Consider the following 19036-nt stretch of genomic DNA (forward strand, 5'->3'; position numbering starts at 1 on the left):
CTGAAAATAAATTATTAAAGCTTTTATTTTTTTTTATTGTTTCCTTTAAAAGGGAGTCTGAAACCAAAAACAAAAACCAGATACTTACCTAAGGAGAGGGAAGGCTCTTGGTTGTTATTGCATTGGCTCCCCCATTTGCAGTCTCCAACCCATCAGTCAGAGACTGCTCCCTTCCACTGCAGGTGGGCTTCTCTCTTGCTCTCCACATGCGTGCGTAGTAGTAGAACAGATCCACCCGTCTTTGGGAGCATTTTGGCTACCCAAGACTTCCAAAACCTCCTGCAGCAGGAGATTTCAATGTATGAGCCTGCTGCGGGGGAATGAGAGGATGAGGAGAGAAACGTGAAGGCTCAATAGGAGCCTTCCCTTTCCTTAGGTAATTATCTGTTTTTTGTTTGGCTTTGGCTTCAGATTCACTTTAAAATGCATATAAAATAAAATAATTCTTAGCAAAAAGTACCACTCAAAGAAAACCAAATTTGTGGCAAAAAACAATGTATAGATCATTCAGCTGAGATAAGTAGCGATAAAGTTATTGGCAAATGAATGGGAGAAGCGTGAAATGTGAAAATTTCTCTGGTGTTTAAGGGGTGGAAGGGATTAAGGATGTTACATTTTGATCTATTCAAACATATTCAATTGTGCAGATAAAATTCTGTTTTATTACTAATGATTGGATTCTTGGAGAGACTACAGAATATTTCATGTAATAATTGAGAGTTCAATCATTTCCTCAGTGCATAAAACAGGCACTTAGAGTTTTTTTCTTTTTAGAAGTCATCAATCATTCTCTTACCTGTCGAGCCCTGAGTGCCACTTTTGAATGCTCAGTCTTGCTCAGCTGTGTCAGCTCATTAAGGATATTCATAAGCTCATCTGTCAGTGTTGGGTCTCGTCCACAAAGCTGATCCTGCAAGTATAATAGGGGAAATATACACTTATATTTGGAATCAAGGCCAATTTTGAACAAAAAAAGCAACCCCTCTTCGCTCTGAAACTGTGTATAGAGTGGGACTTAAATCTAAGTAAACGAGCCCTAGTTCAGGATCTCCCCCCAACATGATGATATATTGTCAACATTTAGCTATGCACACAGTAAGTGGAGAGAAGAGATCATGAGCTGGTCATTTAAAATTGATTTGTGTTTGAAGTTGGGCCTTAGTATGTACTGTAACCAGGCAGGTAAAATCACTTCTTGCAAACCATTTTGAGGTACAGGAGAAAACACAATCCACAACACAACCCTTTACTCAGGAATTCTCCTTGGTTTTGGCCGTTCCAGTTTGATCTGAATAGTGTTCAGGAGAACATAGCTTACGCCATATGCGTCTTTCTATTTTTACAGCTCAGTTTCTTCAAGCTATATGGATATAGGCTACAATTACATGTTCAGAGACCTCTTAGGGCCTGTTTCCACTACACACGGATTCTGGATGCAGAAAAAATGACTCCAGTGAATGTCTAACATTTTTATTGTATGGGAAATCGTGCATGATGCAGAAATCTGCAAATCCTGTTTAGTGGAAACCGGCCCATAGGCTTTCATTGGCGTTTTTCTGCATCCAGAATCCAAGTGTAGTGGAATCAGGCGCCAAATAGCCAAAACCAGAAATCTGGACGCAGAAAAACTGATGCAGAACTAGTGGAAATAAGTCCTAAGGATTAGTGTAACCACTGTTGTATGAACTCAAGCGTACTTTCGCACTGCATATGCTTCTCTGCAAACCTCACTGAACTTCTCCAAGTTTATTATCACTGGTGGTTTGTCATTTCAAAAGTTTATTATTTTACCACAGTTACAGTGTTGTAACCATACAGTCCTGTGTCTGGCTCCTCTTTCCACAGAACTTTTACTACATGGAGGGCAATGTGGTCATGCTGAAAATGAATTGTCTATTTTTACAACTGCATACACAGAAACATCATTATTGAACTCTGCTTTGTCAGTGCTTACCACTGGATCTAAGCATTTCACTTTAGGAATCGTCAATGTAGAACCTGATGGTACTCTAAACTAAACATAGAATGGTAATGCATAAAGAACTAGCATTTAACTGACAACACTGTTGTCAGTTAATATGTATGAGAAACGGTGGCCCATACTCACAATTAACATAGTGACAAGGTTGTTCTTCTTGGCCACCTGCGCATGAGAGAAGATGCATTCCAACACAGGAGTCATGTCTGGCTTGTATTGCTCTCGCAGGTTTATTACACATTTGTCATAGTGGGCTAAATAAATGACATGGAGGTATGACATAACATTGGATTACCATTTCAATTTTCAAAAGAAAAAACAAAACATACTTAGCACAAAAAGGTTTCTCTCATTAGTAGTGCTGAAGTTCAAATTCGGAAGATTGAATTTTAATTGGCCTGCGGTTTATAGCAGCCAAGAGATCTCTCTAAGATGTCTTATTTTTGTGTTTCTTTTATTTTTTTTTGAGCAGTGTATAGGTTACGGCCACAACCCGAAGCCTGGCAACTTCGGGTTCTGGCCGGTCAAAACTAGAAGTGGATGTCCCACTGCGGCCAGTAACCAGAATGAATTGTTTCCTGCCAGCTCAGTTACTGCCCCGGCTCCTCCCCTTGGCCGCCCTCTTATTGACATCTGTTCAGCCGGGGACACGCATTCCCCTAGTCGTTCGTCAAAGCATGGATTCCGGCCGTTTGTTCCTGCAGAGCGGGTGCTGGCAGAAGCAATGTCTGCAGCGTTCCTGCTCTGCTTCTCTGCCGCAACGAACGACTGGAAGCATGCATGTGTCCCCGGCTGGCAATGCTGCACATGTGTCTCTGGCTGAGCAGATGTCAAAAGGAGGCGGCCAAGGGGAAGAGCCGGAGCAGTAACAGTAACTGAGCCAGCAGGAAACAATTCATTCCGGGTATCGGCCGCAGTGTGACGGCCACTTCTAGTTTTGACCGGCCAGAACCCGAAGTAACCAGACATCGGGTTCTGGCCATAACATATATACCAAACTAAGAACTGGATTTCACTTGTAGAAGGTTTTAGGTGCCAGATACTCACAGTGCTGGAACTGAGTTTCAACCTGCAGGTATCTTCTCAGCAAATCAAGCACCACTGACTTCATGTAGCCACGAATACCACTACGATACCTGTGAAGGAATGCAAGGAATTACACAACATGTGACTGTGATCAAGGTTTTTCATTCATAACTTTGACAAGACGGAAAACTCAGTGGGATCACAGACATTACATTGGTCAGGTAATTTTTTGCACAGCTCTCATTCCCATACACCACACCAGGCAAAATACTACATCAAGTGACGGCTTGGACAACAACATTACAGGTATTGAGCGTTAGGTCTGCACTGGTGACAGTTGTTTTAATTACAAATATAAGAAGTGGGATTTTCTGCAAGGATTGACAAGGCACTAATTGACAAAGGTTCTCTTTCCAAGTTTGGTGGAGGAAGAGGGGGTTGTTTTTGGTACACTGAGAACACTAAATTGAATTTTCCATAAACCCTTTGCAAGGTTGAACTGCATTTGTTTTTTGCTTGTCAAACGGTTTCCTGCTTTACAAATTTATGCTGTCCATGTTTTGCGACAGAGTGGAAATATATATGTATAATAACTTTGAATTAGGAGTTTCAAGATGAAAAGTGCCCTCGACTTGTATTCAAGGGATTGATCCCCCTTTTCCTCATTGCTGTAGTAACACTTTTACCTATGTCTATACCCCCAATAACTGATGGATAGACTTATACTTGAGTAATTTAAAAATTCCAGCTCAAAAAGGTCAAATATTGAGATCGACTTATACATAAAGTCAACTTATATTTGGTTATATTACGGTAGTCCACACTTCTTCAGGATCACTCCATCTCCAGACGTCTCTAATGCTGGGAATACACGGAGCGATAGTTCCTTATCAATCGAGCCGCTAATGGCTCGATTGATAATATCCGACAGGTCTGATGACCGGACAGATCGATTCCCCGCTCGATACTCGATACGGGCGGGAATCGGGCGGGAATTGGCCACGGGGACGTGCGGGTACGCAGCGGGAGTCGATCCGCCGGATCGCTCCGTGTATTCCCAGCATTAGATTAAGCGCAATGGCCCAATTGCAAACAGTCTCTATTCTGTGGGGAACAGAATCATGCTAAAGTCCTCAAATAGAAGAACACTGCATTAAAGTTCAGGACTTGTTTATTAATTTTATTTAAGATGCTAATCTCTGCAAGGGAGGGGTCACATTATATAACACTTTTTTACAGCATACATTTTTGCAGTGCAAAAGACTGTTAAAGAGTGTTAGGCCTGTTTCACACTGGCAGAAAAAAACGATCTGTTTGCGAATCCTAACGGAACGGATTCTAACAGATGCAAATGGATCCAATGTTAACCTATGGATCCGTTCACATTGGTCTGTTAGATTGCATCCGTTCTGCACGATCTACTTAACAGACCGCTAATTTCCTGCTGCAGCAATTTTTCTTCACACTAGTGAAGTTCTAGTTCTAGCCAGCAAAATCCACTTTGGTGGTGGGGCTAAGTGGGGAAATGGAATGGAAACAGCTGAACGGTAACGGGGTGAAAACTGATCCAGTCGACTGATAATCAGATCCTTTTTCACCAATCTGTTTGCCACTTAATTGCCAGTTTGAACCGGGCCTAAGGCTTGTTTCCCACTTGCACAGAAAACATACCCCTTCAGCAGGTTTTCTGAAGCGCAGCAAACTGGTCCAATGCAAAAAATAGGGATGCTTCCACTTGCATTTTAAAATGGATTCAAGTTTGTTTTAACTTTCTATTCAATAGCAAGTCATGAAGCGGTCTCATATGAGACATTTATTTTGTCACCGTCAAGAGCATAAATATAGTGCATATAGTGCATATTGATCAGAAAGCTGAAAGCTGAAGCTTCTGCATGCTTATTGCCCATCTCCAGCCGAAATGTTAATTTTAATTTATACAGTAAAGCCAAGAACTGGTTTGTTTTTTACTGCTGCCTGTGTTTCCAATTGGGACAATATCCTTCACTCCCTAACTTGACAGGATGTTTAGAAATTGTTCTAAAGGGGATAGAGATAGCAATAAGTGAACATCAATGTAAAAAAACCAAAACATATAGGATGATTTTTAAAGTACCTCTGCACAAGCTGCACAATACTCTGAGTGTTCATGAAAAACACCTCTCGGTCTGCTTTTCTTTGCAAAGTGGCGGCGTAGCTGTCCAGGATAATGGCAATCTGAAATGAATATTTCATCCAATGTCAGTATCAGTCTTCAGGAATGTGATGACAGAGAGGCGTCATATAAACTGTCTGAATTGCTCTTTAAAATGGACATAACCAGAAGTCACGAGTTCGACCTTCAAAGATACCTGAAGTGAGAGGTACTGTATACTGGGGCGCAACAATAGACCCTGCAAAGGATGCAGCCACGGGGGACTCCATGGGGGGAGAACTGCTGTCAGTTTGTATCTGCACAGGGAAAACACATTCAAGTGTGCACTAGCCAACTGATTACCATTGGTTCTAAATTTACCTGTGCAGAAAGTGTGAGTGTGTGTGTGTGCGTGTGCGTGTGTGTGTATGAAGGCCACCATGTTTATTTCAGACAATAACAGTTGCCCGGCAGTCTTGCTGATCTCTTTGGCTGCAGTAATATCTGAATCATGCACCTGAAACCAGTAGCCATCATTGTCATCACACCCATAACAAGTGTGGTCATAAAAACACCTATTATACACTTTCCGAAGGGGTACCCAGGAAACTGATACCATACACTCTTGTCAAATACACTGACAGGCCCTTAACGGTACAAGCATAATAACAATAAAAGAGATACTTTTATTAAATGTTTAAAAACAATGTTTGTACAGGACTCTACTCTGTAGAGTTGTCACTGTACTGTAAGAAAAGCAAACAGATCACTGTTAATCCGCTGAGTCAAATAAACTCAGTTCACTCAGGGCTACAAAGGAGGTCTTTGCCTATCCCCCACTGCTCACAAGTATATTTGAGCGTGGTGTGGCTATTCCCTCGTAAATCCCAGATCGGACTAAGTATGAACCGTTTGGGCCATCAAAAATCCAATGTGACCCCCCAGTCTGTAGCTGTGTCAGTACACATTGGAAAGACCCACGTCAAACGGTAACAGTGATATAAAGGGGGTCCTAAGACAGGACAGTGAAGCTTACAAAGTGCTCATATTATATACAGTGCAGCCTAACCCTCGACCGGTTTCACCCTTATGGTTTCATCAGGAGGTGACAATAGTGCAAACACACATATTTACAATATATACAAGTACTCCCCCCACCGCTGTACACAGATAGAGTAACCCCCAAAAAGCCCAAGTCAGAGCTGAATGACCATGTTAACATGGGATTTAAATATGGTGGACTGTTTGCTAAGTCCCCGCCCCCACTCCCATGATTGGTCGGCGTGCATTATAAACCCATCCATCATGCAGGGTTGGTTCTAGACTCACCTGCTGCTTGATGTAAATGTGTAGAGGAAGACTATTTGCCCCACACGCTGTATGCAGCAGATTAACCAGACACTCACTGTGTCTCCGTATACTGATCGGAGGGAGCTCTGTTGCCTGCCTATTCACCACAGGCTGATTCTCGATCAATTTCATGCTTAAATCGATCTGGAATCGGCATTGTGACACCGTATCTGCCGCTTCGCCAGTCCAACACTGTCCCCCAATGGTCAATGTGCCACCCCAATGCCCAGTGCAGTATATATTACCTGTCCACGTCCAGGCTGGGTCCTTCATCCATACACACGTGCCACGTGGTTGCCAGACTAACGTAGGCATGTGATGTCACACACGTGCCCACGTGTATGCCGGAAACCACTTTGGGCCCGTGTATGGACGAAGGACCCCACCTGGAGCCAGCGACAGACAAGGACAGGTAATGTATAGTGCATTGGGGCATCGGGTGGAGTCACATTGACCATTGGGGGGGTGTTTGTCGTTAATACCAATAACGCTCGCTGTTACCGCTACACACCCAACCACGATAACCCAACATCTTGCAGCATGTCTGACCGATTAATAGGACCAGTTTGGGCCTGAAAGTGCTTGCATCATCGATCAGGCATGCAGATTTTTATCTGATCTGATTAGAATAATCAAATCGGATGGCCGATTGGCCGCCAATTTGCCTGATGTATGGCCACCTTAAAGGCTACAGAGAGCCTGTGACCCTACACAATAGATTGAACTTATCACCTAGGACTTGATAACTGCAGAGGGACCAAGATGAACACCATCTGTTGTGCTGCTTTTGTTTGCCTTGCATTTTTTTTAAGCTTTCATATTTCTGTGTAATTTTTCTTTAAGTTCTTCAAGCAATGTTGAAAATAAGCTCTGGATGCTCTGAACAAAACAGTAGACTCCTGTGAATTGAACGTTGCCTAAAAGTAAATGAGGTCATCCCTGTCAGAATGTGACCGATATTAACCACAGTGGCAAGTCTGACCTTCGGGCACAGTAATAATGTGGTTGCACCTACGTGTGTACAGGCTGAGAATTACTGATCTGTTAACTTGTATGTTAGCTGTATAGTCTGTGTTACAGGTCAATTAGAAAAATACTGTTTTCCAGATCGACCATGCATTTCTAAGCGTATGCACAATTTAAGATTATAACAGGGCTGTACAATGGCCACATTTATTGGGAATTTTTTTTCTACAGCAGGAAACATTTCCACTGGAGTACTAAAGAAACACAAGCCAAACCATGGCCAGGGTAGTGGATGCATAGGGGTATCCAAAACACATACCTGTTGGCTGGGGAACTGGCACAAGACTGAGGTGATATTGCTGGCATACTGAGCCATCACTTTACGTATGGCTTTCTCCACAGTAGGTGGAATCCTAGAAGACACACTGGTCATAATTTCCTGCAGCTCTAATAGAGGAAGGGAGGGGTCCCGTAGAGTCTTCATTAGTTTGTGAACCAATTCTTTTACCTGAAAGAAATAAATCGTCATAGAAAAAACAATTGAGTGGGGTGGCACACCATCAATCTGTTAATGAGGGTGCTTGATTATAATGGCTGGCAAGCCACCCACTCAAGTAAGTATTCTGCAGTAGTCAACATATCAGGTATATAGGCAAGAGTTTTACTGTTTGATCATTCATTTTGCAGTAAAACCAAACAATTGTTTTGGAACCGCACAAAGTTACCAGGGCACTAAAAGTCTATGTCTCTTGAACTACCCTGACAAAGACTATGCATGGCCCAGAACCATTGCCACCAGTGATACTAGCTACGAGTATGCAGCTACTCTGTATCGAAATTTAAATTAGCTAGTGCTGCCTGCAGCAGGGGGGGGGGGGGGGGGGTGTTCAAATTACCTATGCCACCGCTTATAGCCAATGCATTTCACTAGCAGTCCATGTAACTCCACTACTTCCTCCTTCAAACCAGGAAGGAGGAAGTAGTGGAATTACGTTGATCGTGAGTGGACCACAGCGGCTATTGGGCTATAGGCAAGTTACCGTAACAACCCCCCCACCACCACCACCACCACCACCCTCCTCTGCTTTGGGCAGTGTTATCAAATTTACATTTTGATTACGAGTAGCTACATATTCATAGCTATCATCACTAATTGCCACATCGTAAATTTTGACAAACAGTAAAACTTTTGAATATATATTGTTGTGTGCACCACTGGCAGAACCGCAATATAAGAGCAGAATGTTCTGTGATGCAACTGTATCACTCACCTTGGCAGTGAAATATGGCTCAGGCAAACAGTACCCATTCATCACATTGTTTAGATTTTCCAGCACATTATGGAACACCTGGTGGAGCTTCTCTCCTAGGATTGGTAGGTTCTGCTGAGGTAGGAGGTATCTTGTATACAGCTCTGCCTAAGAACATAAAACAAAGAACTGCTAGATACAGATGATAGCTAAATAGATGAGAATCACAACATAGAAGTGTAATATTTACAGGTCTGTTTCCATTGCACAAAATCTGTTTGGCTGTGAAAGGGCCATGGAAGCTGAAACAATGTTTTACCAAGTACCAAGTATAGCTTAACAAGTTACTATTAGTAATAATGAACACAGCCCCTTCTCCTTACTAACACTTAAACACTGTAATTTAGGGAAAGTGGAATAATTTTGAATATATATATATATATATATATATATATATATATATATATATATATATATATATATATATATATATATATATATATATATATATATATATATATATATATATATATATATATATTTGCAATCTTTCGAAACCAAGTTTCTTCTTCAGGTTCTGACCCAGTTCTGTATAATGCCTGAAGAAGAAACAACGTTTCGAAAGCTTGCAATAAACCATGGACAGTTAGAGATCAGCTAAACAACTTTTTTTGTTATGTCTTCAGATTCTATCCATGACTTACACTGAATCACACACACACAGATTTTCCTTTTTTACTGGTTCAGTCAACCCATTCTGGAAGCGCTAAAAGGTTTAGCAAGTGGCAACTCTGAATTAAAATGGAGTAGATCTTCCTCCATGTTAATAAGGACAACTCCAGGTGATAAGTTTACTCAGCTAACCACTGAATTTGATGGCACTTGTTTTGGATGAGCACCATACATTATAAGCAGGATGGCCGATCCTCAAATGCAGAAATAAGCCACTAGCAATTACTATTTCTGCTTTAACGATGTACGAGAAGCCAATAACAAGGTACTATTATTATTATAGCAAGGCTGCAGCTTAAATTAAGAGGGGTGTCATAGTGAGGAGGGCCATGTTCCATTCCAACACAACATCCTCCATTAGAGAACATTATAATGCAGTCAAAGAAGATCCAATGAGGGGACTGTGTAGGAGATGCCTACACGCGGCGGTCCCTGTAAAAGATGTAATCAATGATTACGTCCAACCAAGCCTCCCACCTGAATGCTAATTTGTGCAGATCCTGCTAGATCAGTATGGCAGGCAAAGGGTGTATGACAGTGCACCTGATTGGCTGACTGGCGCCTGCTGGCCAGATAGAGGTAGGAAAATGCCTGAACTGGTAGTAAGCATTTGTGTGTGTTGCAGTTTGCATTCAGTTTGGAGGTGAAGTCCCTGGAGGTGAGAGAGCCAGGGCTCGCCCACATTTCCCTCTGGGTATTGCATGGTGGTTTGGGGGCCCCAGCAAGTGAGAGAGGCTGGGGCCCCCGGCTGTCGTGCGAACCAGCGTTTGTGAAGATCCAATGAATCCCTACATAGGAGTAGAGAGGAGTTGACAATTAGACTGTGGGTGATTTATTTGCTCTACATGAAGTGAGACACTCCTGTGGGCAGAATAAAAACAATCCCATGGGGCTAAATGGGTTTTACACTACAGTACTCATTAATCAGTCTAGCAGGTATCAGTCATAAGCCATCTAAATCTGAGTAGTCTGATGCAAAGTTCCTGTTAAGCCCGGTGGAGCCGATGCTCACCGTAAAGCAAAAGAAACTGTTTAGTTGAATTTCACATTACATTAGTAATATTAGAGGAATGAAAAAAAAAAAAAAAAAAAAAAAAACAGAAAACATTTTTAAAATGAAATTATTTACTTAAAAAGGCAGGTGACTTGTGAAGCAGAAGAAGTGAAGCAGAACAATATTGTGACCTTTTTTGCTCGCAGTTATTGAGTCATCTACACAAAAATCATTGATAAAGAATTGAATGGAGCATTTGGATCAAAAAACAAAAATAACTGATTGACTAAGTTGGCCAGTGGCACTTCATCACTATTTAGTTACCTGGTGAACTTTGGAAGGGTCATCTAAGTCTATCCGAGCCACCACACAGCCTGATTCCAGCACGGCTCCGGGACGCTTCACATAGTGAATATAACCAGGTTCCTGCACCAGAAGGGTCATCACCATCTTCATTACCTACAACATACAAGTAAGCTTATCCATCAACCACCACACAGGAAACCATATACCACAGTGCACATCAGAATAGTCCCTGTTCATTTGTGCTCATTTGCCCTGCCGTTATTCTATTGCTTAGATCACATTCTTTTTAACAAATCAAAATAAAAAATTCCATACATGCCGTGTGAGAGGAATATGGAGGCTGACATATTGGTTTCCTTTTAAACAATACAAATGACCTGGCTGTCTTGCTGATCATCTGCCTCCAATACTTTTAGCCATAGACCATGAGCAAGCATGCAGGTCAAATGCTCAAGTGAAGTGTGACTGGATTAGCTGCATGCTTGTTTCAGGTGCGATTTCGACACTACTGCAGCCGAAGAGATCAGCAGAATGCTAGACAACTGGTATTGTTTAAATGGAAATAAATATGGCAGCTGCCATATGATTTTTATTTTAAGTGTATTTAAACTCTAAAGTTGTAAATGTAGAACCAACATCAGGCGCAAAACCTAACAATTAGCCCAAATGAAAGTTCCAGTGTAGTTAGGATCAGTGAAGCTCAAACAAGTAAACCGATTTAGAAACATGGGCAATCTGAGATCAAAACTATGTACACACAAGACAATTCTGCAGGCAACCCTTTAAACAAATCGATCTTAATTGTTTTCCAGATCATTGATCAGTTGAATAAGCAAAAACAGCATACACACAGAACAAATGAACAGCTGGAAAAGACTTGTATGAGCAAGTGCCTATGGCTGACACTGTGCAGTATCAATCAGTATTCACCAGCAATTGTGATCATTAGACCACCAAGAAAGATTATGCTTGTCTGATCAGCCTGCATCAGAATTCACTGTCAATCAATTTGAGCCAGTTGTTGCCGAAGAATAAATATCAGCTTATGTATACATGGCCTAAATCCAAGCCATGAGCATGAGATACTACAACTGGAAACTGCAGCGAGGAGCCCTGTGCTGGTTAGAGGAGTATGGACCAGATGTGTACCAACTAGTGATGGTCTTGTCAAGGAGGACTCATGAAGAAGCATGTGATATGTTTGATTAGCTGATAGATTTGTAAAGCTCTGATTTGCTGTGATAACATCCTGCTTTAGCACATGATCATGACTAGCAAATCAGAAACTTACATCGCAACTGACCAAACTGATCTATCATCTATATATTACAAATCTATCACCTGACCAAACTGATCACATGCTTCTCCATGAGTTCTCCTAGACCTGACTTAACAATACCAGCATTTATTTTTGCTTGTAAATGACCATCAAAAATTGTGGTCATTTAAAATATTAAAATCACAAATTGCTAGATCTGTTTAAATTGTGAGAAAAATTAACCAGGAATTAGATTTCTTTTTATTTTTAAGCCATACTTTGTGCAAATCTACCTCAATTTCTGCAAAGCATTCTCCCGCATTAACATGGGAACCATCCTCCACTGTATACTGAAGTAGTTTGCCAGTTGAGGGAGAACGCAACACTGTGGGATCATTTTCCTTTTCAAAAACACAGGTTTTGTTGCCTATTGTTACACGATACCTGTAAGAAACAAATACATAAAATGCTAAATATTCTTACACTGCTCTATTCTTTATGCAAAATCTAAGAGCACAAACACCTCCACGCAATTTATGTTCCTCAGTCAGGGCCCATTCACATTAGGCAGCATACAAATATACTGTATCTTGTGCTGCTTAGCAACACATAACCTTGCAGTATATGGTCAGCATCTTCAACTGTAGCTGTATTCAGGGAACATGGTAAAGAAACAAGATGTACCAGGCAGAAAGTATTTCTACTGTGCTGGAATAAACCGTGTAGTGATCAGGATTTCTTTGTCCTGCAACCTGAGTATATTGAGGCTCAGCAGTAGTATAGAGAACACAATTCTCCTGCCATGTAAATTTCCATTAGCTGACAGATGCTTAATTCATGGTTAAGGTTTATTACCTCCCCAGATCACTTAAGATCTGCATGTTAGGAGTATGTCATGGTAATTACTCATGTCATTACTAGTTTACCACAATGTTGATTTGTTGACCAGCCCTTATGGAATTAGTTATGCAAAATATTCTCTCGCTACACCTCAATTTCCCATGTACAGTAGCTTAAAGGAATACTTAAGCCACCTAAAAAAAAAAATAAAAAAAATAATAAAAATTAAAAAAAAAAAACCATTTCTGACTGGGAGTATCCTTGTTCCGTTTCCCATACGCAATAGCGACCTACGCTAGGACGCTATTGCGGACAGGAACGCAAGCAGGAATAAGCGTGACCAGGCGCAGTGGCCCGCCGACTCCCAGTCAGCAAGCTTTAAACTAAGCCGTGGCGGGGGAACGGAGGATCGTTGAGGACCGGCGTGGGACAGGATGGCTGCATGGGGCTGGCAGAATTTTGTATTCCTGGCTTAAGTGTCCCTTTAAGTATCCCTTTAAAACAAGTAGCTTTAATAATAGATGCTTCATACTTTGACATTAGCACAGTTTCCATAGTGGAGAGGCCTCAGTGGTTGAGCACACTTACTCGTAGCAGAACGGATTTTAGCAATGCATCTCAGTGTGCGACACCCATGGACATCAGACAACACAATTGAATTGGCACACTAATGCGCTGCGCAACTGACGGCACACTGTATGCATTTGTGTACGCAAAGCAGTGGGGTCTAAATCAATATACGTAAATGGGGTCAGCACTGCATTGCAAACACCATGCGTTTTATTAAAATGCACAGCAATTCTATAGTGTTCTCAGATGATTAGCAATTTGAAACCAAACACTCAAAACCTGCATAATCTTATAGAGTTCCTTATCCACTGATCTTATATGGTAGCGTTTTACAGATGCATTCTCTGTTCATTTTACTGCTAAAACAGAGATTTGTAAGTTATATATGCCAGGAACCTAGGCTGAGGCACGTCATGTTGAACAAGCAACGCTTTGAACTGACACTCTGCAGCCTATCCTTTTCCTGAACATAAATCTACAGTACAGATATACAGATTTCCCACATTAAGGTAGCCACACACATCGCAGTTTACTAAAGTACAGACAAATTAAAGATAACTACCAAATAGAAATGGTTTGCCTTGTACCACTCAATATTAAATATAATCTTGGCAGAAACCTGATCTAATATCAAATAACATTCCACCACTGCTTGCATTGTACTGCCCAATGCCACAGATTGCAAACCGTTCCTGCCGGCAGCCCCCCACTTTCCTTCCGTGCTCTATTAGAATAAGAAGAGTCCTTTAGAATCAATTTTTGAAAGTTAAAACCTTATTTTTAATTTTTTTAACATTTAGATTCAATTTTGTATTTTAAACTTTATATAGGTAACTTAACATGATCTCAAGAGGACCGTTATCTAAAAAAAAGACATCCTTCATGGTCCTAAGTCTATTGCAAACTAGTCAACAAGGAGACAGCTCATGACTTACCGATCCACCTCCTCTTTCATGTACGTAGTATAACTATTCCCGTCATAAGACAGAAGCAGGCCACCATCACTCAACCGATGTACATCAATTTCAATGTGAGAGTTATTCATAATAATCACATAGGTAGTGGGAGATTGACGAGCAACCTGCGTTAAAGAGTCGGGTGAACTTCAGAAAAGATAAAGAAATGGCCCTTAAGGGCCAGCTCAAAGACATCCAAAGAGCATTCTAAAGAAATACATGGCAGATGAGCTTGTACAAACCTGCAACTTTTGTCATTTTAAAACAACTATTTGTGATATTTTGAGTACTGTCTATACTCATGAATAGACTCATCTGCAGATAAGCCCACCCACTAACTTTCCCCTGAAAAACAGAGACAAACCCTCAGATCAATCCCCTCTCGCGTTGAGTTCCAAGCTTCAAGGGAGATGGAAGAACTGCTGCCAGAGCCATAAGAGCTAGCTATGGTTACCACCATGATTCCAACACATACTCTGCACAGCATGTACACACTTATAATGTGTGCTCTGCATGCAGGGCTGTGAAGTTCGTACAAACATCATCCAACTCAGACTCCTCAGTTTATAAAACCACCAACTCCAGTTACCCAAAATTGCTCCAACTCCACAGCCCTGTCTACATGGGGGAGGCAAACCCTCAAATAAGCTAAATCATGGTCTAACTCTTAACTTGCAGATAAGCCGATGCCAAACAACATAATTTCAGTGTAATAAATGTTTGTTTATCTGCATGTATATACAGCATCGCTCAAACTGTGTGTAAAGTAGTGCCATGTCTACAGAAAATAGTGCCCATGTCAAACACTAAATTTGTTGCTTCCACAAACAAGTGCAGTCTTTGCAACAAATGCAGAGCTCCCTTCCCTCAAACCTTTTCCCACCATCTTCAATCAGAGCACCCCCACAATCAGAGCAACCTCTGGGAGGGAGTACCTCCACCCAAAAAGACAAAAAAAAAAAAACAATAACACAGGCAGCAAAGGTCCTTTACATCACACTTCACAATCAGAGCACTCCCACATTCAGTATTCCCTATCCCCACCATAGACAGCATGCATGCAATCAGGACACTGCTACAATCAGAGCAGGTCCCAAGTAGAGCATCCTTTCTCCTGCTGACAATGAGCCCCTCCGCTCACCCTCTGCAAGTAGAGTACTCCCAGTTTCAGGTGTAAATTTTCAGTGACCACATTTGCAGGTTGGTACTGGGCGTAAGGTAAGGAATTACTAAGCAAACATTTTCTCAAGAATTTGTTATATTATTTTTTCACGTTTTTTTCACATAAAATGATATAAGATGCTCAAACGACATACTCCTGTAAAAATATATACTATCAGACAGTACCAAGGGTAAATCATGCATGCCATTAAAAAAAAACAAAAAAAAACCACACACACCAGCTGCAGTCTAAAATAATGTGTAGTAAAAACTAATTAAAACCAAAAAGAGCACAACTCCATGAAAATACTACCTTTAGTGTATATTTTACTCCTTCTGAGATCAGTTCAACATCAACAATGTTCAAAAGTGTATCTGCAGGAAGGACTTGGCCTCTGAAATGACAAGAATTTTAAACAAGTGCTCCAGATTACAATTATGTACAAAACATTAATTGAGGCAGATTTATCAAAAACAGTGGCCTCAATTCACTAAGCTTATCTCCCGTCTTTAATAACGTTTCTATAGGTATCACCATGGTGATAAGGCATGTAGTATTCAGGAAACATTTTACCTCAGGCAAACCTAACGTTAACTCTTCTGTCTTTAAAGGATACCACAACTGACATGTGGCAGAATGAGATAGACATGGGTATGTACAGTGCTTAGCACACAAATAACTATGCTGTGTTCCTTTTTTTCTTTCTCTGCCTGAAAGAGGTAAATATCAGGTATGTAAGTGGCTGACTCAGTCCTGACTCAGACAGGAAGTGACTACAGTGTGACCTTCACTGATAAGAAATTAGAAATATAAAACACTTTCCTAGCAGAAAATGGCTTCTGAGAGCAAGAAAGAGATAAAAAAGGGGGAATTTCTTATCAGTGAGGGTCACACTGTAGTCACTTCCTGTCTGAGTCAGGACTGAGTCAGCCACTTACATACCTGATATTTACCTCTTTCAGGCAGAGAAAGAAAAAAAGGAACACAGCATAGTTATTTGTGTGCTAGGCACTGTACATACCCAGGTCTATCTCATTATGCCACATGTCAGTTGTGGTATCCTTTAAGTTAACTCTTGAATCTTTAAAATAACTCAAGAAGTTAAAGACAGGCTGTTAATTAACTGCATGTGAAAATAACTACAGAGGACGTAACTTAATCTTAGGAATCTTCGATCTTGGCATCTGCTCAATTTCTTCACTGGTTTTGGTCATTTGAAGCCATCTGCTTCAGTTCTGCACTTATTTTGCATTAGCTGTGCTTCAACTGCATTGACAGAAGACCAGGGCTTCCTTACAATCAGAAACATGGAACAACCAGGAACAACAATGTTACTGACGCTATACTATAAAATAATGGCAGATAGCAGCAGATAAGTGGAAACTTGCCATATATAAGATGAACACAACTATTACAATTAAAGGCTTATACACACGCATGACCAAAGTCGTCTGAGGCGGCTGATAAAGACTGCCTCAGCCGATAGTTATGCGCGTGTAAAGCGATCCACACCTGCCGCTACGCAAGTGATCCACCCGGTGGGTCAACTTGCCCTAGTGACGGCCAACTCCATTCTCATCTTTAAGGGTCAATACCCATAAAAGTAGTCATTTTATCACAGTGTATTAACGATTCAATGGTTTCAATAGCTTCAAAAATTGAAAAAAAGAAAGAAAAAAAAGTCAGACAGGCTTAGAGCAGAGAGAGGTTTATTTGAATAAACATTGAATACTTCCCAAATGGATAAACATTGCAGACAGCTGTTAATGAAATCAAATGGTGGTTTCTTTCAACAGGAGATAATACAGGCATACAGAAAAGGATGAAAACTACTGTACCTTTCTAAAGAGTGAAGAAATTCATTCATGCAGGTTTGGAATAAGGCATCTGCTACATTGAGAGCACCACAGACTACTCCAAGCATTGTATCAGGTTTCTCCGCCTTAAGAGGGAGGGAAAAACAAGAGAGCTTTGATCACATTTAAATCACTCAGACAACAAGTAGTTTTCTATAGAACCCCAGTCTAGAAAGCTTCAAAGATCATTAAAGGGACACTTAAGTCAAACAAAAAAAATGAGTTTTACTCACCTAGGGCTTCCAATAGCCCCCTGCAGCTGTCCGGTACCCTCGTCGTCTCCCTCCGATCCTCCTGGCCCCACCAGCAGCCACTTCCTGTTTCGGTGACAGGAGCTGACAGGCTGGGAACGCGAGTGATTCTTCGCGTTCCCAGACACATTAGCACCCTCTATGCTGATATATGGTATATGATATAAGCTATAGCAGCATAGATGGCGCTATTGTGGCCAGGAACGAGAAGAATCACTCGCGTCCCCAGCCTGTCAGCTCCTGTCACCGAAACAGGAAGTGGCTGCCGGCGGGGCCAGGAGGATCGGAGGGAGACGGCGTGGGCACTGGACAGCTGCAGCAGGATATTGGAAGCCCCAGGTGAGTAAAACTCATTTTTTTTGTTTGACTTAAGTGTCCCTTTAAGTCTGACAGACAGTAAAAAGCACCATAGCACTCTCATGCTATTAATTTTACTTTCATTACAGTTAAAGATATGTTCAGATTACCCGAACTTTTTCAGCAATCAGGTGATCCAGCCACCCTGTGTCAATTTCATTATTTTGAAAGCTCTCCGTCTCCAACAACTTGATGAGGTATTCCACGGTCGTCCTGAAATCTCCCCTTATAGACAGCTCTTTAAGAGCTACAACCATGTTCCTGTAACATACAGATTTCATGTAAATATAGGTTACCGTAACATACACAGTGCTCTTTTTTTTGTAAGCACCAATTAGCGATAAGGAAGTTCTCTAGCAAGCCAGAGATTCAGGTATAGACTAGAAAATTTGAGTATGCAAGGTTAATTCGTTATGAAAAGGGTTTCTAAAATTGGGTATGAGGCACTCCTTTATAAAATAATTCAATATCAGCCTGGTTGGAAGGGTACGCTTGCTAAATATCTGTGCAGGGGTGTCAGTGGATCTACTTGATTAAAGAGTTCTTTGGATGTTACTTGCATCCACACTGCACCTCTAGGTTGGTGGCTTCTGACTACACCAATTAAACAAAGGACTATAGACCTCTATGGGAGTCTGTAGTTGTGATTGAATAAATGGATTGAAATGACACCACAAAACCCAAAGATTGGCCCCGACCCAGTCTTCAATCAAGCAGATCTAGCAACAGCCACCATACAATGTGTTTGGCAAGCTTGCCTGCACGGACATGACTGTGGGTGAAGGTCTCCTGTAAGTTATGAAGAGCAAGAACCATCAGTATTTTTGGAGCAGGTTAAAAAGTGCAAGGTATGTAAGGATTGCTTATAACTCACAGGATACCCAATTAAGTTATAGAGAGCAAGGATATTTTGAAGTGGGTCAAAAGGAACCTGAAAACCTCTCATGAAAAAACAAAAAAAAAAAACAGCATTGTTTTAAAAAGCACTGTAAAATGACTGATTTTCTATGGAGCTGACACTTATAATAGTTATTAATCTGATCTCTCAAAACC

At 41.2% G+C, this 19036-nt stretch overlaps 1 protein-coding gene across 3 annotated transcripts in view; it reads right to left on the minus strand.

Moving 5' to 3' along the window:
• The window catches only part of ACACB (acetyl-CoA carboxylase beta), a 193107-nt gene that overhangs the window by 67313 nt on the left and 106758 nt on the right, over positions 1 to 19036 (minus strand). For all 3 annotated transcript variants that reach the window (XM_068239413.1, XM_068239406.1, XM_068239419.1), the window contains 12 exons: positions 18094 to 18244; positions 17358 to 17461; positions 15832 to 15913; positions 14337 to 14482; positions 12285 to 12435; positions 10752 to 10886; positions 8723 to 8869; positions 7771 to 7959; positions 5118 to 5218; positions 3026 to 3114; positions 2108 to 2232; positions 797 to 910 (listed from right to left, as the gene is read on the minus strand). In XM_068239413.1, the coding sequence (XP_068095514.1) occupies positions 797 to 910; positions 2108 to 2232; positions 3026 to 3114; positions 5118 to 5218; positions 7771 to 7959; positions 8723 to 8869; positions 10752 to 10886; positions 12285 to 12435; positions 14337 to 14482; positions 15832 to 15913; positions 17358 to 17461; positions 18094 to 18244 (1534 nt within the window). The remainder of the gene's footprint in view (positions 1 to 796; positions 911 to 2107; positions 2233 to 3025; positions 3115 to 5117; positions 5219 to 7770; positions 7960 to 8722; positions 8870 to 10751; positions 10887 to 12284; positions 12436 to 14336; positions 14483 to 15831; positions 15914 to 17357; positions 17462 to 18093; positions 18245 to 19036) is intronic.

Source organism: Hyperolius riggenbachi, chromosome 1 (genome assembly GCF_040937935.1).
Source record: "Hyperolius riggenbachi isolate aHypRig1 chromosome 1, aHypRig1.pri, whole genome shotgun sequence".
In the NCBI taxonomy this organism is placed as follows: domain Eukaryota; kingdom Metazoa; phylum Chordata; class Amphibia; order Anura; family Hyperoliidae; genus Hyperolius; species Hyperolius riggenbachi.